The sequence below is a fragment of the Gorilla gorilla genome, chromosome 1 (genome assembly GCF_029281585.2).
Source record: "Gorilla gorilla gorilla isolate KB3781 chromosome 1, NHGRI_mGorGor1-v2.1_pri, whole genome shotgun sequence".
NCBI lineage: Eukaryota > Metazoa > Chordata > Mammalia > Primates > Hominidae > Gorilla > Gorilla gorilla.
Window position 1 is genome coordinate 174,814,469 of NC_073224.2, and position 25,337 is coordinate 174,839,805.

Consider the following 25,337-nt stretch of genomic DNA (forward strand, 5'->3'; position numbering starts at 1 on the left):
TCTCTTGAGTGATAGGTGGAGGCAGCAGTAAGCCATGATCGTGCCACTGCACTCCAGCCTGGATGGCAAAGCAAGACCTTGTCTCAAAAAAAAAAAAAAAAAAAAAAAAAGGAAGAAGACAAGACAAACCAATAATTACGACAGGAATGACACCCTAACAAGGAGACACCTAGCCTGAAACCCTTAACAGAGGGCTGCTTTGCCTTGCATAACACTTGAACTATCAAGAACAAAGCTTTAAATAGCTGATTCTGCAAATTTTTTTGGCCTTTCACTAGTCACTAACCATGTGACAGATTTCCAAGATATAACTAAAGGCAAGGAACAGAACCAGTATTACAGGAAGATCCTATCATCATAATTTAACTTCTAGAAACACCACAGTGAGTTCCTGGCTCCCGTCACTTAGAACATCTCGCGCCGACTAACAGCAGTTCCAGCTAGAGCTCAGCCACCATCTGTGGCTGTCTTTCACAATCTCAGCCATAAAGGAAAAGCAATGTTTCAAACGTGCTGTTTGGTTTGGCTAGGCTCCTTTACGCAGAAGCTAAGTGCACACATTTTTCATTTTCTGGGATCTGAGCTCCAGCAGTGTTTGAAACATGACATTCAAAGCACCATTTAACAGAAGACAAGAAAGAACGACATCCTCTGATACCTTAAAACTGATTTTTTTTTTTTTTTTTGTGAGACGGAGTCTCGCTCTGTCACCCAGACTGGGGTGCAGTGGCGCGATCTCGGCTCACTGCAAGCTCCGTCTCCCGGGTTCACGCCATTCTCCTGCCTCAGCCTCCCGAGTAGCTGGGACTACAGGCGCCCGCCACCGCGCCCGGCTAATTTTTTTTTTTTTTTTTTGTATTTTTAGTAGACGGGGTTTCACCGTGGTCTCAATCTCCTGACCTCGTGATCCGCCTGCCTCGGCCTCCCAAAGTGCTGGGATTACAGGCGTGAGCCACTGCGCCTGGCCAAAACCGATCTTCGTTATGAGATTTGGATTGGGACTCTGACACAACCTAACAGCAAATATCCTGGAGGTGGGAGGGACTTTCCATGAGGCACTAAAATTCATTTCCTCTACAAAACTAACCCTAGAGTAATCACTAATAACAAATACCAATACACTGGCCTCACACCACCTAGAGTGAGGGAGTGAGGGACTGTGAACAAAAAATTGAAGAGGGGCCACACACACACACAAAACCGAACAACCAATGACCAAGAAAAAATAATACTCTAATGCAATACTTTTAAACATGCCCAAAAAATCCATGATAAAAAAACTGCAGAAAGTTTAATTAACAATAGGACCTGACCCTACATATGCCTGACTTAGTCTTACTTCACCCTCATCCTGACCAGGCCAGATCTGGAATTTATTTGAAATTTTGGTATGTTGTTCATTTTATCACATTAAACTATTATTTATCTTGATTACTGAGTGTTTTTGGTGCCCCCTTAAACTTTTCACTGGCAGACAGTGCCTCAGCTTCACTCCCCTCGCCCTGGCCAGGCTGTCAATATGTATGAATCTGTGTAATACTAGAAAACCCTGTGTGTCAGCTCTACCATTACTCTCATTTACAAATGAGTAAACACAAAACATTGGCTACTCTGCCCAAAGTCACAGAGCTAGGGTGGTCAAATCAGGATCCAAATCCAGAGCCTACACTCTTAAATACAACCACACTACCTCTCTGAGCTTTGCATCACTAAGTCATTTGGCATAAATCAATACAGTTCTGGAATTCAAAAAATCCAGATATGTGGAAACAATCCAAATAAACTCTAAATAAAGATAATTTGGGGAAATTCAGTCATGAGTTGTTCACCGCTGAACAATATCCTGCAATATTTAGGCTAAGTGTGTTCTTTTCTTTTCTTTTTCTTTTTTTTTTTTGAGATAGGGTCTCATTCTGCCAACCAGGCCGGAGTGCAGTGGTGCAATCATAGCTCACTGTATCCTTGAACTCCTAGGTTCAAGCAATCCTCCCATCTCATCCGCCCTAGTAGCTGGGACTACCGGGGTACACCACCACTGCTGGCTAATTGTTTTTATTTTTGTAGACACATGGTCTTGCTACGTTGCCCAGGCTGGTCTCAGAAGTCCTGGCCTCAAGTGGTCCTCCCACCTCAGCCTGCCAAAGAGCTGGGATTACAGCCATGGGCCACTACACCTGGCCTAGGCTAAGTGTTATTTCCACCATGCTACCAGCATTTTTGTCCTGCCATTAATTTTAGATAGCCATCTTATTCTTCAGCATAAGCCAAGGGAGAAAATCTCTGGCCCAACTCAAAGGACAGGACTACAGATTTGAGTAACCTGGAGTAGCTGGTAGGTTCTGAAACGGCCCTGGTATGCACCCTCAAATATGGTAGGTAGGCTTTTATGAGGCTGAGCTACAGTGTGCCCTGCAGGACAATGTTCAGAAATACTTTCCAAATAATGTGTTTATTTAGAAAGAGAATAGAATATGGAGAGCAGGCCAGATGTGGTGGCTCATGCCTATAATCCCAGTACTTTGGGAGCCTGAGGGGGGAGGATCACCTGAGGCCAGGAGTTCAAGACCCACCTAGATAACATAACAGAGACCCTCATCTTTACAAAAACAAACAAAAAGAATATGCAAGGCCAGGCACAGTGGCTCACACCTGTAATCCCAGCACTTTGGGAGGCCAAGGCGGGTAAATCACCTGAGGTCAGGAGTTCAAGACCACAGTTACCAACATGGTGAAACCTCGTCTCTACTAAAAATACAAAATTAGCTGGGCATGGTGACACATGCTTGCAAGCCCAGCTACTTGGGAGGCTGAGGCAGGAGAATAGCTTGAACCCGGGAGGCGGAGTTGCAGTAAGCTGAGGTCGCACCATTGCACTCCAGCCTGGGCAACAAGAGCAAAACTCTGTCTCAAAAAAAAAAAAAAAAAAAGAATATGCAGAGTAACCTACTAAAGCTACAGTGGTTCTACCACATTTAACCAGTTGTTAGTGGTGGTCATTGCAGTTTAAAAGGGTCATGGTGAAAGGCTGTAAAAGAATTAGAAATGATATGGGAAGAATGGTAGAGAGAACTGGGGCTATTTTTCTTGGGGAAAAAAAGACAACTTAAGTCAGAGAAGTGCTGCCTAGCAACTATTTTCAATTATCTGAAGAGCTAGTGGATTTAATTTATGTGACAACAAAAGACTGAAGTTGGACAAATGGATGACAGTTTATGGATGACAGTTTCAAGGAGCTGGCTTTCATCTCAGTATAAGGGAAAAAAAAATCTTCCAACAATTAGACCTGTCCAGCAATGAAAGAGCCTGTTTCCAGAGAAGGCGAGTTAGCTGTCAGCTACTATAGAATGGATCCAGCACAGAATGGCCACTTGGATAGAATGACTTAAAATCCCTTCCAATTCTAAGACATTAAGAAATGGAACAAATCATTAAAATTAACACATTCATTGTTATGCATAGTGTTTCGTCTCTAAGAACCCTAGAAAACCAAAACAGAACTGAGCTCCACGGAAAGGAGATCTTGCATTTTTTTTGTGCTCCAAGCTAGATCCTTGATCTTTTTTTTTTTTTAAACTAAGCCACTAAAGTAATACAAGTGTAAAAAAAAAAAAAAAAATCTATCTTCCTTTTGGAAAAACTAAATTATGTCCTGAGACAGTATTTATAGTTACCATTTAAGAAAACTGGGAAACTGTACTTATATATGCAATCAATATTTTATAGCTCTCTTGTAGACTACATTGGCTGTTCTACCACAGTTATGCAGAAGAAAAAATATAGAAGCAGCTGAGTTCAAAAAACAAAGCAGACCAGAAGTTGAATCAGATGTATCAGCAGCCCAGCATATTAAAAGATCCTGAAAAAAAATCCATCCGATTAGACCTACAGGAAAACTTAGAAAACTGCCCCTCTTAACAATGACATAATTTGTTTCTATTTTTGTTTTTTGAGAGAGTCTTGCTCTGTCACCCAGGCTGGAGGTGCAGTGGTGTGATCTTGGCTCACTACAACTTCCGCCTTTCAGGTTCAAGTGATTTTCCTGCCTCAGCCCCCTGAGTAGCTGAGACTACAGGCACAAGCCACCACACCTAGCTAATTTTTGTATTTTTAGTAGAGACAGGGTTTCACCATGTTGGCCAGGCTGGTCTCAAACTCCTGACCTCAAGTGATCCACCCGCCTAGGCCTTCCAAAGTGCTGGGATTACAGGAGTGAGCCACTGCACTGACCAAGATGACACAATTTTTAAAAAGCAAGTATGGCCAGCCCCAGTGGCTCACACCTGTAATCCCAACACTGTGGGAGGCCAAAGTGGGAGAACTGCTTGAGTCCAGGAGTTCAAGACCAGCCTGGGCAACATAGTGAGACCCCCGTCTTCAAAAGAACTTTAAAATTGGTGGTGTGGTGTTGAGCACCTGTAGTCCCGGCTACATGGGAAACTGAGGTGGGAGGATTGCTAGAGTCTGGGAGGGTGAAGCTGCGGTGAGCCTTGATCACACCACTGTACTCCTCCAGCCTGGGAGATAAAGCAAGACTATTTCAAAAAAAATTTAAAAAGCAATTATGGATTCAAGGAGTCTTCCAAATGAGGAACACACATAACTTTAATGCAAATATTTTTGTTTGGACAAGACTGAACACAAGAGAAGTCCAAGGGAAAATAGAAGGACAGCACAACTAATAGGGGGTTTACAAACAGTGAGCAAGTGTAGCTTCTGCTGGGTGGTAAACACACACACACACACACACAGCTTAAACCCCACTGGGTTGTGCTTCCATTCAAAGCACCACATTCACTAAGGAAGATTATAAATGAAATCAAAGCATTAGGACTCCAGAAAAGAAGGGAACAAACAATAGAGAAAAGCCTCCTACTTGCCAGGCATTTTACACAGACGACCCCATCTGACCCTCAGGAATCAAGTTTAATTAACTTCCCCCAAAGTTTACAAAGCCAGTAAAAGGTGGAGCCACAGTTATGCCTGCCTCTAAAGCCCACCTGTATTTTCTCTACAGCATATAGCCAACTCCCTGTGCCTACCACTTGCTGTGCCGAAGGCCACCAGATACCTCCACCTGAAACTTCTCATAGGTATGTTAAGCTCATTATCCTCTTCATGCCTGGACTGCCCTCCTTGTGTTAAGTGGGACTACTTTCCTGGCACAGTCATTCAAGTTCACCCCTTCAAAGGGCAGCACTTGGCTCTGCCCCGCCCACCATTCTCCTACAGTCCTATCAGACACTGCCATCACTACCCCCACTCCTCTCACTTCCCCTTTTATCCATTACTGTTACCCTAGACCGCATCTAAACTGTTGTGGCACCATCTTGGCTGTGCTCCATTTTTCCCCCACTACAATCCACATCATACTCTGCTACGAGAAACAGCCACCAAAAGGAGTTTGAGGAACTCAATCTGGAATTACATGTAAGCTCCAACTCTACATATAATTCCTCCAACTCTAGATTTCAATGAAGGTTCCTTTTTTTTTTTTCCAGACATGGGATCTCCCTGTGTTGCCTAGAGTGGAACGCAGTGGCTATTCACAGGCAGGATCATCATGCACTACAGCCTTGAACTCCTGAGCTCAAGTGATCCTCCTGCCTCAGCCTCCCAAGTAGCTGGGACAAAAGGTGTGGTGTGTGTCATCTCACCTCACAAAGTTCCCTTAATTTTAATTGTCTACTCACAGACATGATACCTACCATCAAAAATACCCTGCTTTCACATGTTTGCACCTGCTACTCATCCTTCAAGGCTTGGTTCTAATGCCATCTTTCCCAAAGCCCTCTAACTCTTTTGTCCAGAGGTGTAACAAACAACTATTAAGCAAGGTATGTTAGACACTAGAGATTTTTTAAATGAACTTAATAAAAGTTCATACAAGTAACTCTTCTCTCTACTGTTCTTAAAAAAGTGTTTTCATTCCTATTTTTATAGCACTCAATATAATTTGCTTTATAAAATAATTGAGTGTATTTTTATCTTGTAAATTGTTGAAGGTAGAGACCATTTCTTACTCTGATTAACAAAATGCTTTTGGAATAGACTGATTTTACAAGTGCTTAATAAGTTTAAAGTCTACCCATTTGTCTGTCAATACTGACAGCCTCTTAACTGTTCTCCCTAGTTTCACTCTAGAACCTTCAACCCCAGTTTCCAAATAGCCTGAGTGATCTATTCAAAATGTGAGTCAGATGTCAGTCCCACGTTTAAAAACAATGGCTACACTGTGGATTAGGCAATGGTGTTTTAGCTATGACACCAAAAGCATAAGCAACAAAAGAAAAAATAGATCATCTGGACTTCACCAAAATCAAAAACTTGTGCTTCCAAGGGAGCCATCAAGAAAGTGAAACAGGATAGGAGAAAATATTTGTAAATCATATATCTGATAAGTGACTTGTATCCAGAATATATAAAGAAATCAACAAGAAGACAAATTAGCCAATTTTAAAATGGGCAAAGGACTTGAATGGAATTTCTCCAAAGAAGATATATGCAAATGGTCAGTAAGCATATGAAAAGAAGTTCAGCATTATTAGTCCTCAGAGAAATACAAATCAAAGCCACAATGAAACACCACTTTATACTCAATAGGGTAGCTAAAATTGAAAGAGAGAGAAAGGTAGGGAGGGAGAGGTGGTTAAAGCAAACTAAATATGACCTGAGAAGGACTCCATACTTCTGTATTTGAGACCTTGTGAAACCGCCTTTGCAAAATTATAACTGAGGAAATTACGACAGTGAAAGAAATCAGACCTAACCGACTCCATCTTGCTTCTAACCTTTAAGCTGCCCTTGTTCATTCCTGGGTGTAGGCCAAACTAACTTTGGGAAGGAATTCAGTACATGGGTTTGACTCTGAAACAAAATTGATTAACAGCCCTTTCCCGAAAAGACCCCTTCTTGCCTGGGGACCAGTCTGCCTTTGCAGGACTAACAAATTAGCTACAAGATTAGAAATTACAGTTTAGGGGTCATGCAGCCTCTGGCTCCAAGAGTCCAAACCTCCCCAAATTGCTCCTGGGGATAACATCACTCTGTAAAATCTAAGATCAGTTCTTGAGATATTTTGCAGATCCTGCACTCACTGGATAATCTGGCTCAACAAGTTCTGCCATCCCACCCAAGAACAGAAGACAGCAAGAAAACCTCACTTCGACCCCCTATGATTCCATCTCCAACCTGACTAATCAGCACTCCCCACTTCCCAAGCCCCACCCACCAAATTATCTTTAAAAACTCTGATCCTTGAATGCTCAGGGAGATTGATTTGAGTAATAATAAAACACCGGTCTCCCGTACAGCCAGCTCTACGTGGATTACTCTTTCTCCATTGCAACTCCTGTCTTGATAAATCAGCTCTGTCTAGGCAGCAGGCAAGGTGAGCCCATCGGGAGGTTACACTTGTGGACAAACTGCAACCTGGCTTAGATAAGACTAAAAACCTAATTTAGGAGTATGCGACTATAACAATAGCTGAGTCTTGGCCAATACCAGTGGCCATACTTCAACCACTCATACACTGCTGAGTGTTCAAACTGTGTTCAAATAAGGCAAATGCCGAGCTGTAACCAATCCAGCCATTCTGTATCTCACTTCCGATTTCTGTAGTCATTTCTCTTTTTTTTATCTATAAATCTTCTTCCACCATGTGGCTGTACTGGAGTCTCTGTGAATCTGCTGTGATTCTGAGGGCTGCCCGATTCGTGAATCATTCATTGCTCAATTAAACTTGGCTGAAGTTTTTCTTTTATCAGAAGGTAAAAGTTGACGATGAGAAGAAACGAACCTTCATTCATTGCTGGTGGGAAGGTAAAATGATGCAGCTGCTTTGGATAACAGGCACTTCCACAAACTATTAAACGTCGAGTTACCAAATGAACCTGTATTGCTATCCTTAGGTATATACCCAAGAGAAATGAACATTTACATCCATACAAAAACTTACATACAAATGTCCCACAGCAGGAAACAGCCCAAGTGTCCATTAACGAATGAATGGATAAACAAAATGTGGTATACCCATTCAATAAATTATTTGGCAATAAAAATGAATAAAGTACTGATACACACTACAATATAGATAAACCTTGAAAACATGCTAAGCAGCCAGACACAAAAAGTCACATATATTAACATACAACTATCCAGAATAGGCAAATCCATACAAACAGAACTAGAGTAGTAATTGCCTAGGGCTGGGGCAAGGGGGAAATGGGGAGTGACTGCTAACGGGTATAGGGTTTCTTTCTGGAGAAATGAAAATGTTCTGAAATTAAATAGTGGTGATGGTTTTACAACTCTGTAAAATATAGGAAAACCTCTGATTTTTACACTTTTTTTTTTTTTTTTGGTAGAGTCGGTGTTTCACCGTGTTAGCCGGGATGGTCTCAATCTCCTGACCTTGTGATCTGCCCGCCTCAGCCTCCCAAAGTGCTGGGATTACAGGTGTGTGCCACTGCGCCCGGCCCTGAGTTGTACACTTTTAAAGAATAAATTTTACTGTATGCAAATTTTATATTCAGTATAGCTGTTATGTATAAAAAATAAAAGTAACAACCTGAAAACCTTCCATGGATTCTCATCCAGTTACAATGAAGCCCAAACTCCTGGCCATGCCTCAAGGCCCTATACCTACCTTTCCAGCCTCCGCTTCTACCATCTCCTCCCCACTTACAACGCTCAAGACACCAGCCTCCTCCCGCATCCTCTCCACTTACTGAGAGTTCACTCCTATATTAGGCTCTTTCCACATACTGCTTCCTCTGCCTCAAATCTTCTTGTTTAAGACACTTCTCGCTGTATCGCCCAGGCTAGAGTGCGGTGGTGCGACCATAGCTCACTGCAGCCTCCACCTCCTGGGCATAAGTGATCCACCTCAGCCTCCCAGTAGCTGGGACTACAGGCCTGCACCACCACGTCCAGCTAACTTTATTTTTATTTTCTATAGAGACGGGGTCTCACTCTGTTACCCAGGCTGGTCTCAAACTCCTAGCCTCAAGCAATCCTTCTGCCTCGGCCTCTCAAATTGCTGGGATTACAGGTGTGAACCACTGTGCCCGGCCTGCTACCAAATCTTCACACGCCTGACTCCTACCCTTATTCAGAGCTCAGCTTAAATATTACCTCCTCAAAGAGGCCTCTAACTCCACAATCTCAAGTAGTCTTCCCACTCTTCCTCACTGTACTATCTCATTTTCTTTAGAGTACTTCCAGAAGATATCAGGTACAAGGCATAAGGTATATGAGGTGTCTTATTTTTTTCTGTCTCCTCTCCTCTCATTATAGCCTATTAAAACATTAGTTGAACTGAACCGTCATGAAAAAAATTACTATTCAAATGGCAACAGACAATAACTGAAATTATGAAATAGAACATCTTACAAGAGATAATGAATAACAAATTAAAGGTACCAATGGGTATGAGAGAATTTTAGAGAAGAAAATGACCTGTAGCTGCAACAGGTGTGGAAAGGCTTCATGGAAGCAATGAGAGTAGAAATGGACTTCGAGAGATTAAAGAAGTGTGAAAGGCATTACAGGCAAAAGGTACATGTGAACAAAGCACTCCTTGCTGCCTTGTCTATGACCCCCATGCTTTACCTGCATGCATGCGCACCGCCATGCCTCCTGGGAACGTAATGTAGAACTCAGAGCTCAAACCCTAGACTGTCGGTACCTCAAGGACAGAGAACAAGTTTTACTTTTTTGCACGCCTCCCCATACCTAATGCTGGGACATGTGACAAATGGGACAAATGAATAATAAAATAACACCAAGTTCAGGCATTATTCCTGAACGCTTACCATTATGATGAAAAGCAATTTCTACCTCCTCACAACCAAATGGCTTCTATTTTTGACCTCCTTTGGTCCTTTTGATCATGGGAGGAGGAAGTCAGTGCTTCCTTTTTTAGGTTTTTAAAAAAATATGTTTCAGGGACAGAACAACAACAACAAAAAGTACATCCCTCTATCCTACCCTTAAAGGGCCTTCTGAGCCTCAGCATACTTGTTCCCTGCTATCCATGGTGCTAGGGTCTGAACGTGCCCCCCAGATTCATATGCTGAAACTTAATAACCAATGTGATAGTATTAAGAGGTGGGGCCTTTAAGTGGTCATAAGGGCTCCTCCCCTGTAGTGTGGTGGCTCACACCTGTTAATTCCAGCATTTTGAGAAGCCGATGCAGGCAGATCACTTGAGGCCAGAAATTCAAGACCAGCCTGGGCAATATAGTGAGACCTTGTCTCTACCAAAAATTTAAAAATTAGCCAGGTGTGGTGGCATGCGCCTGTAGTCCCTGCTACTCTGGAGGCTGAGACAGGAGTACTGCTTGAGCCCAGGAGTTCCAGGCTGCAGTGAGCCAATATTGCACCACTCCACTCTAGCCTGGGCAACAGAGCAAGACCTCATCTCCAAAAAAAAAAAAAAAAAACACACAAAAACACAAAAACAATAAATTAAGTCTTGTGTCTTATAAAAGAGGCTTCATCACCTTGGGAATCTGAGGCAGGAGAACTGCTTGAGTATAGGAGCTCAAAACCAGCCTGGCCAACAAAGTGAGACCCTGTCTCTAGTGGAAAATTTTTAAAATGAGAAAAAATAAAATCAAAGAAGCTTAATGTGGCCTTTAGCCCTTTTCCTCTTCCATCCTTTCTGCCATGTGAGAATACAAAGTTCAAGGTGCAACCTTGGAAGCAGTCAACAGGCCTTATTAGGCACCAAACCTGCCAGCACCTGCATCTTGGAATTCCCAGCCTCCAGAACTGTGAGAAATACATTTCTGTTGTTTATAAATTACTTGATCTCAGGTATTTTGTTATAGCCACACAAACAGACTAAGACACACTGTCCCTACATGGCATTTATAAGACATGAGTATTTCACTAGTTTCTAGAGTACTCAGATGTCAGCACAACATAATGGGAAGAAGTTTAATCCTAGCTATGGATCCCCAGGTTTGAATGCTAGTTTCTCTTTAACTAGCTGTTTGACTTAGTAGGACAAGTTACTCAACCTTTCTGAGGCCACATATTTGTCACTCAACATTTTTTTTTTTTTTGAGACATAGTCTCGTCTCTGTTGCCCAGGCTGGAATGCAGTGGCACGATCTTGGCTCACTACAACCTCCGCCTCCTGGGTTCAAGCGATTCTTGTACCTCAGCCTCTCGAGTAGCTGGGACTACAGGCGCACACCACCATGCTCAGCTAATTTTTGTATTTTTAGTAGAGACGGGGTTTCACCATATTGGCCAGGCTGGTCTCGAATTCCTGACCTTGTGATCCACCTGCCTGGGCCTCCCAAAGTGCTGGGATTACAGGCGTGAGCCACCACGCCTGGCCAACTTTTTTTTCTTTTTGAGACAGGGTTTCGCTCTGTTGCCCAGGCTGGGGTGCAGTGGCTCAAACACAGCTCACTGTAGCCTCACTATAGACTCACTGTAGCCTCCTGGACTCAGGCAATCCTCCCACCTCAGTCTCCCAAGTAGCTGGGATTACAGGCATGCGCCACCACTCTGGCTAACTCTGTTTATTTTTTGTAGAGACAGGGTCTTGCCGTGTTGCCCAGACTGGTCTCTAACTCCTGGGCTCAAGTGATCCATCCGCCTTGGCCTCCCAAAGTGCTGGGTTACAGGCGTGAGCCACTGCACCTGACCAAGTTAGTTACTCAACCTTTCTGAGGCCATTTATTTATTTGTAAAGCAAATGATATAACAAAAACTGCTCTGGAGATCTGTGTGGGAATTAGAGATAATTTGCATTCATTAGTCAGTCCAGGGCCTGGCAGTTGCTTCGCCCCCTGCAAATGTTGGTTATGACCAAGTCACAAGAATTATAAAATGCCAGGGTTACAGGTTACTGCTGCCCAGACAGAAGGTGCTGAAGATCAAAAAATAGTTGATTTCTAGCTTCTTGGAAGCTAGATGATAAACAAGAATGACTCTGCATTATTTCAGTATTATCTGTCTGGCTAAGTAAGGGATGCTTGCTCCTGGATCTGTTGTTTAACTAGTACAAAAACTCTCAGAACTTAGAGGTGAGACTGTTAAAATATAACATCAGCCATTTAAATTCAACTACATGAAGCTGTACAAACAAGACCTTTTGTACTATGTCTTAAAGGCCAACCTGAGAGCTTAAACATCAAGTGGAGGGGGTAAAATACACAGAGTAATCCAAAAGCCTCTATTATCTACTCATGCTTTTTTTAAAAAATCTAGTTTGGGCCGGGTGCAGTGGCTCACACCTGTAATCCCAGCACTTTGGGAGGCCTAGGCAGGTGGATCACCTGAGGTCAGGAGTTCAAGACCAGCCTGGCGAACATGGTGAAACCCCGTCTTCCACTAAAAATGCAAAGAAAAACTTAGCAGGTCATGGTGGCAGGAGCCTGTAGTCCCAGCTACTCGGGAGGCTGAGGCACAAGAATCGCTTGAACCCAGGAGGCAGAGGTTGCAGTGAGCCAAGATCACACCACTGCACTTCAGCCTGGGCAACAGACTGAGGCTCCGCCTCAAAGAAAAAAAAAAATCTAGTTTGCTAAAGGAAAATACATGGTTGAAATATCTGATCCATTGTCCATTGTGAAAGTACATCATCTAAAAAACTTAAAAAATTTCCAACTCCTTAAACCTTCTCACAATATGCACCAATACAGATTGTTAAAGAGCAGACTAGCATAATATAATACCATTTAACAATTTACTCGGTAGATTTTGAAGGGAACAGGTAATTCAACATGCCTTTCAGAATGGGTGAATTTATAGTTAACAGTTTGAAGCCCAATTTACTAGTTGTAGGATTGTTTGCCATCCTTCAGTTCCAGAAGTTAAAAGCCGAAGTTTAAATGCATATACTACAATGCCACTATGTGTATGTATATCTTAAAGGCAAGCACAAGCAATGAGGGCTGGAAAGGTGATATGGGGCAGGCGTGATAACCCTTTCCTTTGACAATATCATTAGAGATGGATGCGGACTAAAATGATAATAGAAAAGGTAAGGCCAAGCCATAAAAGCAAGGACCTCTTGTGGACCATAAACAAACTCTACAAGAGGAGTTTCAGGTATGCTGTGACAATGACCACGCCATCTTTTTGTAGCTGTACTCATTTGTCAAAACTCAGCTCAGGAATCGCCTCCTCTAAAAAGCCTTCCCAAATCTCACCTCCTCCTAAATGCTGGGTTAGCTGCCTCTTCTGTAAGCATGCACATCTTGCAGCCTCAGTTAATTTTTTTTTTTTTTCTCAGAGACAGGGTCTTGCTCTGTTGCCCAGGCTGGAGTGCAGTGGCATGATCACAGATCACTTCAACCTCAACCTCTTGGGCTCAAGTGATCCTCCCACCTCAACCTCCCAAGTAGCTGAGACTACAGGTGTGTACAACCACACCCAGCTAATTTTCTTACATTATTTTTAGTAAAGATGAGGTCTCGCTACGTTATCCAAGCTGGTCTTGGACACTCCGTCTCTAGCAATCCTCCAGCCTCAGCCTCCCAAAGTGCTGGGATTACAAACATGAACCACCACACCCAGCCCAATTGTGTTATTTTCTTCTTGTTTGCTTGCCTGTCTGACTGCCTGCCTCCACCAAAAAACAGCAGCTCCTTCAGGAACAGACCTTGTTTCACCTCTTTGCATCCCACAAGCCAAGATTGCCTGGCACTCAAACATTTGTTGAAAGACACATTTACCAAGGACATTCAGTGCAGCACGCTCTGTATATCGAATGACTATAAATAACCTGAATTCCAATCAACAGGGGACTGATTAAATTGTGGTCCCAGGACTCCTGTGAGTCCATGAGACCTTTTCAGGGGTCCATGAGTTCCCCTTTAATTACATGTGTATAAAGCCAGATGTTCGTCAAATACTTTAACCAAAACAACATAGCACCAAAGACTGAATGAAGAACCAGATATGAGAATAAAGTTTTCTTCTATTAGGCCAGAAAGATTTGCAAATGTGCAAAAATAACAGTACTTTTCTCATTAGATTTCATTTTGGAAAATAGTTAATTTTCACAGAAATCTGTTAACATACAGTGGATTATTGTTATTTTGATGAATTAATATTTTTAAATTTTCTCAATTTTCTTTTTTTTTTTTGAGACACAGTCTCGCCCTGTCGTCCAGGCTGGAGTGCAGTGGCGCAATCTTGGCTCACTGCAACCTCCGCCTCCCGGGTTCAAGCAATTCTCAAGTAAATCTCAGCCTCCAGAGTAGCTGAGATTACAGGCATGTGCCACCACGCCCAGCTAATTTTTGTATTTTTAGTAGAGACGGGGTTTCACCATGTTGGTCAGGCTGGTCTCAAACTCCTGACCTCATGATCTGCCCGCCTCAGCCTCCCAAAGTGCTGGGATTACAGGCATGAGCCACCACGCCCGGCAAATTTTCTAAATTTTAATTTCAAATCCATTTAACATCTATATATGTAACCCACATAAACAAAGCTTCTTTGGTTCTCAATTTTCAAATGTGTTAAAAAGGACCTGAGGCCAAAATGTAAGAGAAAGGCTAAATAAACTATGATATATCTGTACAATAAAAGATAATGCAGATATCTTTTTAAAAGAATAAAGTAAATTGATACATGCTGATGGAAACCACTATCTAAGCTTTACTGCTAAGTTTTTCTTAAGTGCAATACAAACAACAAATGTGTACATTTAAAAAAAGAGGCACTGCTATACACACATAAATGCTATAGATATATGACAAAATCTTTGGATACACATCCAAAAAAAGTTAAAAGCAGATGCCCCTGTGGAGAGAAACTGGGGAACCAAGAGTCAGGGATAGGCATGAAACTTTCCACTCTATTCCTAGTGTATTATTTGAAAATTTTACCATCTGCATGTACCTGTATTACCTTTTCAAAATTAAAAATGGAATAACAAATTATATTTGAATATTGGAATTATACATGAGTACTTAACTCACATTAAAAAACAGTATTTAACAGAATTGGAAAATACTAGATGACACATTGTTAAAGCAAACAATTTTTAAAACAGTAATACTATAATACAATGCAATAATAATGTAACTCAAAATGTATGTGTGTGTGTGTGTTTGCACGCGTGTGTTCTTGAAAAAGTCTAGAAGGATACACTGTATATAAAAGTATTAGCATTGTGGAAGGTGGCTCATGCCTGTAAACCCAGCACTTTGGGAAGCCAAGGCGGGCAGATCACTTGAGGTCAGGAGTTCGAGACCAGCCTGGCCAATACAGTGAAACCCCGTCTCTACTAAAAATACAAAAAATTAAGCCAGGCATGGTGGCAAGTGCCTATAATCCCAGCTACTTGGGAGGCTGAGGCAGGAGAATCACTTGAACCCGGGAGGTGGAGGTTGCAGTGAGCCAAGAGCCGAGAACACGCCACTGCACTCTAGCCTAGGCGACAGAGCAAGGCTAGACTCCATCTAAAGCAAGACTCCATCTAAAAAAAAAAAAAAGTATTAGCAGTAACTTTTCCTTCCAGTTGGTAAATTACAAGTGATTGTTTTCATCTTTATAAACTTTTGCTAACTTATACATATTATTTCTATAACCAGAAAATCAGTTTATATGTGTATGCTACATATATCCATACCTAAATAAAATATTTTTCATTTTTTTATTTACTTTCTGAGACAGAGTCTTGCTCTGCCGTCCAGGCTGGAGTACAGTGGCGCAATCTCAGCTCACTGCAACCTCTGCCTCCTGGATTCAAGCGATTGTCCTGCCTCAGCCTCTTAAGTAGCTGGGACTATAGGCACACGCCACCAAGCCCAGCTAATTTTTGTATTTTTAGTAGAGCCAGAGTTTTGCCATGTTGGCCAGGCTGGTCTCGAACTCCTGGCCTAAATGAAACATTAAGCCAAAAAGTACACAAATAAAGTAGCACCTATAAACTACCAAGAACTTGAGTGAATATTTGTAAGCTACGTTTAAAATGCTCCCTATGTCGGCCGGGTATGGTGGCTCACACCTGTAATCCCAGCACTTTGGGAGGCCGAGGCAGGTGGATCACCTAGGTCAGGAGTTCGAGACCAGCCTGGCCAACATGGTGAAACCCCGTCTCTACTAAAAATACAAAAATTAGCTGGGCATGGTGGTGGGCGCCTGTAATCCCAGCTACTTGGGAAGCTGAGTCAGGAGAATTGCTTGAACCTGGGAGGCGGAGGTTGCAGTGAGCCAAAATAGCGCCACTGCACTCCAGCCTGGATGACAAGAGCAAGACTACGTCTTCAAAAAAAAAAATTCTCCCTGTGATTTAAGTTCTATTTTGGCCAGTAGTTTTATTCCTAGAGACCTATCCCAAAGAAAGTATCTGTCCAGTGATTTGTACACAATGACATTTGTAAGAGCATTCTTTGTTTGTTTAAATGTTTATTTTATGTACAAAGAACTATCGTGGTTTTTTATTGGGTAGATGCCTTGGATAATCATTTGAAGGAGGATCATTTAGTCCAACTTAATAAAACTGATATCGTTCGCGTACTGACGGAAACACTGGCAGCACGTATTGAGGCCACATTTCTGGATCAGACAGTGCCGGTTTGAACAGACGCGACAAGAGCGAGAACCCTGGCTGAATTTTCAACAGTGGCTCCAATACAGCTGCTGGTGACCCATCTTGCTGTCAGGAGTGCAACAAGATAAAAGGAAGGAGCTAGCCCACGCATGTGCTCTTCCAAGGGCATTCTTAATCAGCAAAGTATGCAAATAACCCAAATGTTCCACAAAAGATTAGTTAGACACATTCCAGTTCATTCAACCCTATAGCACATTCACCCAGGCAGGCGCTCAGGGCAAAACCCTAGGATTCTTTGTAGACTTCTTTCTCTCCATCACCTCTCACAACCAATTCATTATGTCCAGTCAGCTCTGCCTTCATACGTATCTCAAATCCCTTTATTTCTCTCCTTCTTTGCCACCAACAAGTTCAAACCACAGGCCACTCTCCTCATCCATACTGGTCTCCCTCTTGCTCACCTGAGTCACCTCTCCACACAGCAGGCAAAAGATCAACTTTTAGAAAGTAAATCTTTTCATGTCATTGTCCTATGTAAAACCCTTCCTTGGCTTTCCAGTGCCCTTGGAATAAAATCCAATCCTTACCAGGATCCCCCAGGCTCTACCTGATCTGGCACCTGCTCGTCTCTCTGACCTGACCTACTTCCACATCCCTTCTACTTGCTAGGCTCCAAACATACTGCCACTTCTTTCTGTTCCTCAGACACGCTATGCTAATTCCCACCTTAGGGCCTTTGCACTTGCTGTTCCTTCTTCCTGGAACAACCTGTTCCTAATCATCACAAGCTCATTGTTTATGGTATGAATGAGGACATTCACCTCCTGGAGAGGCCTTCCCTAATCACACAACCTAAGACAGTCACCTTTAATTTATTTGCTTAAATTACCCTTAAGGAATTAAGGGTAACTTTTACTTGCTGCTTTCATTTCTTCTACCGTTTTATATTTTCTAAATTTTGTACAAGGCATGACTTTGATCAGAAAAAACTACTTCTAAAAAATGATCCTGGCCAGGCATGGTGGCTCACACCTGTAATCTCAGCATTTTGGGAGGCCAAGGCGGGCAGATTGCCTGAACTGAGGGGTTCAAGACCAGCCTGGGCAATGTAGAAACCCTAACTCTACAAAAAAAATACGAAATTATCCGGGCATGGTGGTGCATGCCTGTAGCCCCAGCTACTTAAGGGGCTGAGGTAAGACAATCACTTGAGCCCGGGAAGTCAAGGCCACAGTAAGCCGTGTTCATGCCACTGCACTCCAGCCTAGGTCACAGAGTGAAACTATGTCTCAAAAAGAAGAAAAAAAAATCCCACTGGAAGAATGTGCAAAGATTCAGATGTACATGTGGCTAAGGCAGACTTACTGTCATGGAACGCCTTATTCAAGTCACAAATAGTGTTTTTCAAATATGTGTGAAAATCCTCAAAGAAACCAAAAAAGCAACAATAATAAGTGGATATGGAGTGGACCTTTGGACTGGAGAGGTCTCAAAACCAGTCAGACGCTTGCTTGACCTGTGCTACATCCTGAGTCTCACCAAGCTAGGGGGGGAAATGGAATAGAACATACTCTAGAAACCCTGTAATAAGCCAAGACTCTGTATGATCTATAAAAAGGATAACTATTGAAACCTGTTTTAGATACATTGTTGAACTCTGGCTCCCAAGTCTCTCTAATATAATGTTTCTATCTTCCAGTTCTCAGAAGTTTTCCCTCTTACATAAGACACACATTTATACTTAATGAGCACCAAAAAAAACCCTGAGCCCTCTGAACTAGGCCATCTTTTCAAAAAGAGGCTGGGCCCATAGACTAACTTGAAATGCTAGTCCCATCAGCAAAACTCCAGCAAGAGCTGCAGTTAATATTGAGAGCAGAGGCCAGGTATGGTGGCTCACGCCTGTAATCCCAGCACTTTGGGAGGCCGAGGCAGGCAGATCACGAGGTCAGGAGTTCAAGACCAGCCTGGCCAAATGGTGAAACCCCATCTCCACCAAAAATACAAAAATAGCCACGCGTGGTGGTGTGTGCCTGTAGTCCCAGCTACTCTGGAGGCTGAGGCAGAAGAATCGCTTGAACCTGGGAGGCGGAGGTTGCAGTGAGCTGAGACTGTGCCACTGCACTCCGGCCTGGGTGACAGAGTGAGACTCCGGCTCAAAAAAAAAAAAAAAAAATATATATATATATATATATATATATATATATAGACAGAGAGAGAGAGCAAGAGAGCGAGAGAGAGAGCGAGAGAGAGAGAGCGCGAGAGAGAGAGAGAGAGCGAGAGCGAGAGAGAGAGAGAGCAAGCGCAGAAACAGGTTTCTTCCTTAACATCTTTTATCTCAATTAAGTCCAAGATGCTTCCAAATGGGGATGTGCCAGTTTTCCTGCACTTGAGATAGTAGATCCAGTATAATGTGATTTTAAAAAATACCACTATTTCTCCAACCTTTAAAACAGGATTTGCATATCCTTTAGATATGACCCAATAAAAGAATCTATCATTAAATATCAGAATTTGATCAGAGTTTGTAGTAGGACTCACTCAAGAGTGCCAGTCCCTGTGTGTGTGTGTATACTCATACATACATGTGCACACCCATACATACACAGAGAAAAGCTAATATTCCTTATAACAGAGGGTAAGACCCAACTCCTGGCAATCTAAGAGAACTCTCCCTTCTATTTACTCTTGCAGTGTGCTAAAGAAAATGTGAGCCAAAGATATGGGGGTGACTCTTCAAATGAGGTATCTGATAAGCCTCAGCCTGTACCACTCTAGGCAGTGTAGGAAGGGCCAATGGGTGACAGCTACCATGAAGCTAATCTCAGATCCATATTAAACACAAACTTTTACCATAAATCAGAGCTAATTAAACAAAATGGACTCTATGCTATAGGTTGCTTGACTTCTGAACTAAGATGTACTGTCTAGAATTTGTGACCCAGGCCTTTAATACAGACTCGGTAAGCTCCTTTTATACGTTAGGTACTTTGCCTGATCCCCGTCCTCCAAGTTTCAGAGTGGAAATTGTACAATGGTATAGGCAGAAAGAACAAAAAGCCCAAGAATGGGCCAGGTGCAGTGGCTCACACCTGTAATCCCAACATTTTGGGAGACTGAGCCAAGAGTTTGAGACCAGCCTGGGCACTAAAGCAAAACCCCATATCTATAAATAATAATAAAAGAGGCACAAGATTATCTTAATGCTATTGCGCCCAGCACCTAGAACATTGAAACAGCAGCCACTCAGCAGATAGCTTACTGGGTGTGAGACAGGCATTTTTACACTGCATGATATGTGACTGCAACATTAGAATCAATAAGACATGTGCAGAGGAGAGAAGGCCAGGTGCGGTGGCTCACATTTGTAATCCCAGCACTTTGGGAAGCCAAGACGGGTGGATCATCTAAGGTCCCGAGTTCGCGACCAGCCTGGCCTCGAACCTTCGTAGAGATGGTGAAACCCTATCTCTACGAAAAATACAAAAATTAGCCGGGCGTGGTGGCAGACGCCTGTAATCCCAGCTACTTGGGAGGCTGAAGCAAGAGAATCGCTTGAACCCGGGAGGCAGAGGTTGCAGCAAGCCGAGATAGCGCCACTGCACTCCGGCCTGGGTGACAGAACGAGACTCGTCTCAAAAAAAAAAAAAAGTTATGTGCAGAGGAAAGAGATGAATTCTGCCAGAGCAGGTGAGGGAAGACTTCCAAGAAGCAATGACATCAGAATGGCCCTTTCCTGAAAGAGCAGCTTTTCACCAGGCTGCAGGAGGAGGAAAGCCATGTAGACAAGAGTGTGCCCAAATCCAGGCTGGAGCAGATGGCCGGAGCTACTTTCCAATTCAAATTCCTACACGGTTCTATTTCCTGGGTTTTTGTTGTGCTTCATCGTCTCCTTCAAACCTTCCATTATAAAGGGTACATACAGAAGGGTGGTTGTGCTTCCCACCAGGAAATCAGCTAAAAGCAAACAGCAGGTAACAGACAGAAAAATAAATACCGTGGAAAGGAATGTTTTATTTACCAGGCAGTAAGCCTATAAGATTCTCAGACCTTCTGAGAGGGAAAAATAATCCGATAACCCGAAAGTTCACTAGAAACAAGCCACTTTCAAAACAAATTGCTGTCCTTTATTTTTCTTCTCTCTTTGATAAAGTTTTTTTTTTAATTGGCTCATGCAAAAAGCTGCTTGATTCCCAACAGAAAAAAGAAAATCTAAACATTTCATAGTCACTTCTCACTCCAGGGAGGATCACTGGGGAGGAAATGAAGGCATTTGAAAGAGAATGAAAACTAAAATTTAGAACACAGGAAAGTTGAAATAAAAAAAAAAAAAGAGAGAGAGAGAACAAGGGAAAAGAGCAAATGGAAAATTTTCAAAGCCCCTAAGAAAGTGCAGAAATAAGCTACTTCCCATCACACTCTCTTTAAACATGGATAGGGCTATGAGTCCAGTCCCAGGATGGACAGCGTGAAGCCCTTCATTCCAGAAGGAAACAAGTCACCAAGTAAGGTACAGAGAATTATGGAATGGGCTCATAGAAGGAAACAAGTCTCCTAGTCAGGTACAGAGAATTATGGAATGGGCTCATCTCTTCTCACTGTCTTCCTTCACTGACTCCATGCCCCTACCATGAAGAAGCCCAACCTAAACACAAAACCCTTAGGATGAGAGCCAGCCTTCCCTCTCAGGCCGCTCTCCCCTCAAACCGCAGCATTCCAAGAATAAAATGCATTTGAATGTATTAAAATCAAAATAGGCGCACTTGAGGTAACAATACCCACAACAGAAAACTCGAGTGCAATCTGGTACACATAATTCTTCCTTTTGAGACACGGGGGTGGGGGAAGAGTTTCCTGTAAAAGTCCGCTTTTTCAATCTGCTTAAGAGATAAGGAATACAACTCTGAAGGTACTTCTTAATTCCTTGCTTTTAAGCTTTCCTTTTGTTTTCTGGTACTGTCCTCCACCTTCCTTTTCAAGCCACTCTGTGCTTCTGAAATGCAGATCTCCGGATAATTAGTCCATGATGGGCAATAACCAGCCCGGACATCCTTGAGAAGTACAGCGACAGTAAAGGACCCCTGCTGGGAAGAACAACTTTTCATAAAGGAGTTGCTAATTACCAGCATCTCCATCCCAGAAGGGTTAAGAGCCTCGCAGCAGCACAACCGCTACCTCTCGCCTTTTAACGCCAATTCTTTCGGAACTGGTGTGAACGTGGAGTGGGAGGAGAGGGGGAAAGGGACGCACTCAACCCCGTCAGACTAAGAAATCAGGCGATCTATATATCCCCAAGTTCACCACGCCACCCAAAGGAGGCATCTCATGCCAAGAGAGGCAGCTCAAGAAGCCATTTCCAGGAAAGCTGCATTACAAAATGTAATTTATCAGAACGAGTCTCCTCCGAGTCTCCTGACGGCCAGGCCCGGCGGCTTCGGGAGGAGGGGGAGTTGCTAGGGAGAGTTTACCTTAGAAGGCGACAGCGAACAGACAGGCCTTTCAAAGCCACCCAGGGCTCTGCCCCGAGGCCCGAGGCTGCGTGGAGGGGCTGGAGAGGCGCGAGGCTGCGAGCCCCCCGGCGCCACAGGTTCCCCGGCGCGCGGCCCCGCCCGACTGCCACAGGTGGGCGGCGCTCCGCCTCTGGGCTCCCGCGGGAGGGGGCGCGCGGCTCTCTAGGGACTCGGGGGAGGGGGCCAGGGCTAAGGGGTACGGGGGCGGCTCTGCCTTAAGGAGGGCAGCGTGAGAGGAAGCTCCCGGTTTTCCCTGCCTAGTTCTCGTTCCCTCGGCCGGGTGGCTCGGGCTATTCCTCGCGGCAGGAGGAGCGGTGGAGAGGAGCCGTGGGCACCTCCCACCGGCCGCCCCTGGAGCCTCGGCCTCCTCCCCGGGCGCGGTTAAGCCGCGCGGCCGCCAGCTGCATGCGCCCCGGCACGTACGAGCCTGCACGACCACACGCGGGCGGGGGAAGGGCGCCGCGATCCGGGAGCCCCAGTCCCTCCAGGGCCTCACCCCAACCCAACGCGGCTCGCCCCCGGCCCTCGTCCCCGCAGCCCCTCACCGGTGCTGGCCTTGATGTTCTCCCGCAAGAAGTGGCCGCTGGAGAGATGCTGGAGACCAAAGTTCTGGGCGATCCTCTGGCACACGGTGCCCTTGCCCGAGCCGGGCGGCCCGAGGATGACCGCGCGCAGGAGTTTGGAAGCCATTGCCTTCGCGAGGAGGGGGCGGTCAAACGCGCAGCCCCGACCGCGGTCCCGGAGGGAGCCCCGTGAACTTTGTTTCTCGGCCCCCTACCTCTGGCACCCTCCGCTCTCACTGGGACTCGCCGGCCGCCCCTACAGGGGGAAGGAGAGACTTTTAAGACAACCCCTCCCCTCAGCCCTGCGCCGGGACCGAGTCGCAGGCGGAATGAGCGCCACGCTACTCCTCCCCGCCCTCCTCCACCTCCTCGCCCTCCTCCACCTCCTCGCCCTCCTCCACCTCCTCGCCCTCCTCCACCTCCTCGCCCCCACGCAGAGCTGCTGGAGCGCGCCGTGCCCCGCCCTGCCGACTCGGCCTCCAGGGGTCAGAGGTCGGCCCGGCCAGTCCCACCTTCATCCTTTCCTCCAGCTCGCTCCCCACGCCGCGTCCGAGAAGGGGGCCGGGCGGCCAGGCATCCCCAAGCCAGTCTCCGCCGAGCCGGGGAAGCTGGCACAAGGGGGGGTGACTCAAAGCCAGCCCCCGCCGCCCCACGCACCGGGCGGCCTAGGGGCTGAGCCCCTGCCCGGTCCTCGCACGTGGGCAACGTGTGGTCTGCGTCTCGCCCCCTCCCCGGCGGCTGTCACATCCCCCGGAGTCTCAGCTGCCGCCGCTGCCCGCCGCCCGCTTGCGCTTGGAGGGGCCCACCTCCGCCCGGGGTTGGCGGATGCGCTCCCCGGCCGTGGGGCGCGCGACGAGCCCGAGCCCCGCGCCTCGTCACCAAAAGCAATCAAATAAACACACACCTTGGCTGGAGGCAGCACTCCGAGAGGCTTCCAGCCCGGATCCTGCAGGGCGGCGCCGCCTCCGCCCGCCCAGTAGCGGAGCCCGGGCCGGCCGCGCGGGACTCGCGCCTTACGTAAGCCCGGGAGACCGGCTCCGCGCGAGCCGCTGGCCGCCGCCCCCTCCCCTCCACTCCACTCCACTCCCACCCAGCCTGCCTGGCCCACGTGCTCCCTGCGACCCAGCGAGGACTGCGGGGGCGAAGCGAGGTGCAGACCACGCGAGGTAGAGAAACCCCTTTTTTTCTTTCGCGGTCGCCTGGGGACCGCGGTCTACTGCAAGGGAAGGGAAAAATACAACTTGTTGAGCGCCTACTGTGCGCCAAGTTTGCGGCTAGGTGATTTCATTGTGTTTACAGCCGAGGAATGGAGCGTGACCATTCATTCATTGATTCATTCTGCAAATGTTTATTGAGTGCCTACTGTGTGCCAGAAACTATTCTAGGCGCTTAGGATCTAGCCGTGAACAACAGATCGAATCCTGCTCTCAAGAAATTGCGTCCTAGCGGGAGGCTGGAACCCAAGACTGACTGACTCCAAAGTCTAGGCGCCTTGGGAAACAGGGAAGAAGGGGATGTCCCTCACCTGTGTTCAGGACCTTCTTGGTAAATGATTCCAGGACTTCCATGCGCATTATGTTGGTGCTGCACCTATAACTCACCAAGTCCAAATGGAGTCTGTCTTCCCCCACTCCACCCTCTCCTGCATATCCCAATCCACATTCTGTTAGATCTGTGCCCACCTTACACACAGCCTTTAATTTCCCACCCCAACTAGTGGGATAACTGCCCGTAAGACTCCAGTTTCTGTGCCATTCCATTTTCCGTGCAGCTGCCAGGAATACTGATAAAGTGAAAATCAATTTCTATTATTTCCCGGCCTCAGATATTGTCTTCCCTTCAGGATAAAGTGAAAAATCTTCAGCAGGGGCGCAGAGATGCCTTCCGTACACCTTTGCATTCTGCAGGCCCCCTCCTCTGCCTTCCTTCCACAGGCCACCTGCCTTTCAGGAAATTTGTTGCAGAGTTCCCAGCACCAATATCCAGGACTCAGAGAAGGTGAGGGACACAAGTAGTGGGATGGTGTGGAGAAGAACCCCCTCTCAGTTCCTGACTGCTCTTTGATTGGGGTTGGTGGAGGGCAGGGCCTGGCATAGTTTCCTGACACCCAGAGCCTCTCCCCACTGCTTACTCCATGCACAAAATTGGCCAGACAGCACACCCAGGCCACCAACCCCAGGCCAGCGTTTGTTCCATAGACTGATCTCCCTCTAAAATGTCTCAGTGTGGCCGGGCGCTGTGGCTCACACCCGTAATCCCAGCACTTTGGGAGGCCAAGGCAGACGGATCACTTGAAGCCAGGAGTATGAGACCAGCCTGTCTAACATGGTGAAACTCCGTCTCTACTAAAAATAGAATGATTAGCCAGGTGTGGTGGTGCACACCTGTAATCCCAGCTACTCCAGAGGCTGAGGCAAGAGAATCACTTGAACCTGGGAGGTGGAGGTTGCAGTGAGCTGAGATCACGCCACTGCACTCCAGCCTGGGCAACAGGGCGAGACTCTGTCTCAAATAAATGATAAATAAATAAATAAATAAATCTCAGTGTGCTGTAGACCTGATACTGAGCCCCTTCAAACCTTTTCTGGGAACAAAGAGGAAGAACTTGGGGGTCTGGGGGCGGGGGCATATGTGTATAATATGTAGCAGATACTTCTTTGGAGTGGCTCTCAGAAGTGAGCATGCATCAGAATCACCTGGAAGGCATGTTGAAACATGTTGCTGAGCTCCCCCTGCATA

At 45.4% G+C, this 25,337-nt stretch overlaps 1 protein-coding gene and 1 pseudogene across 4 annotated transcripts in view; both read right to left on the bottom strand.

Annotated features, from left to right (window-relative positions):
* Nucleotides 1–23,648, bottom strand: part of AK4 (adenylate kinase 4) — an 84,384-nt gene extending 60,736 nt beyond the window's left edge. Inside the window, exons 1-2 of one of the 4 annotated variants that reach the window (XM_004025918.5) lie at nucleotides 23,503–23,648; nucleotides 22,581–22,854 (exon numbers count right to left, since the gene is read on the bottom strand). In XM_004025918.5, the coding sequence (XP_004025967.3) occupies nucleotides 22,581–22,725 (145 nt within the window). In that variant the 5' untranslated portion in view covers nucleotides 22,726–22,854; nucleotides 23,503–23,648. The other 3 variants (XM_004025917.5, XM_055350062.1, XM_055350070.2) reach the window with 3 other exon arrangements.
* Nucleotides 14,992–18,669, bottom strand: LOC134757133 (small ribosomal subunit protein uS14-like; annotated as a pseudogene).
* Nucleotides 23,649–25,337: the final 1,689 nt, after the last annotated feature.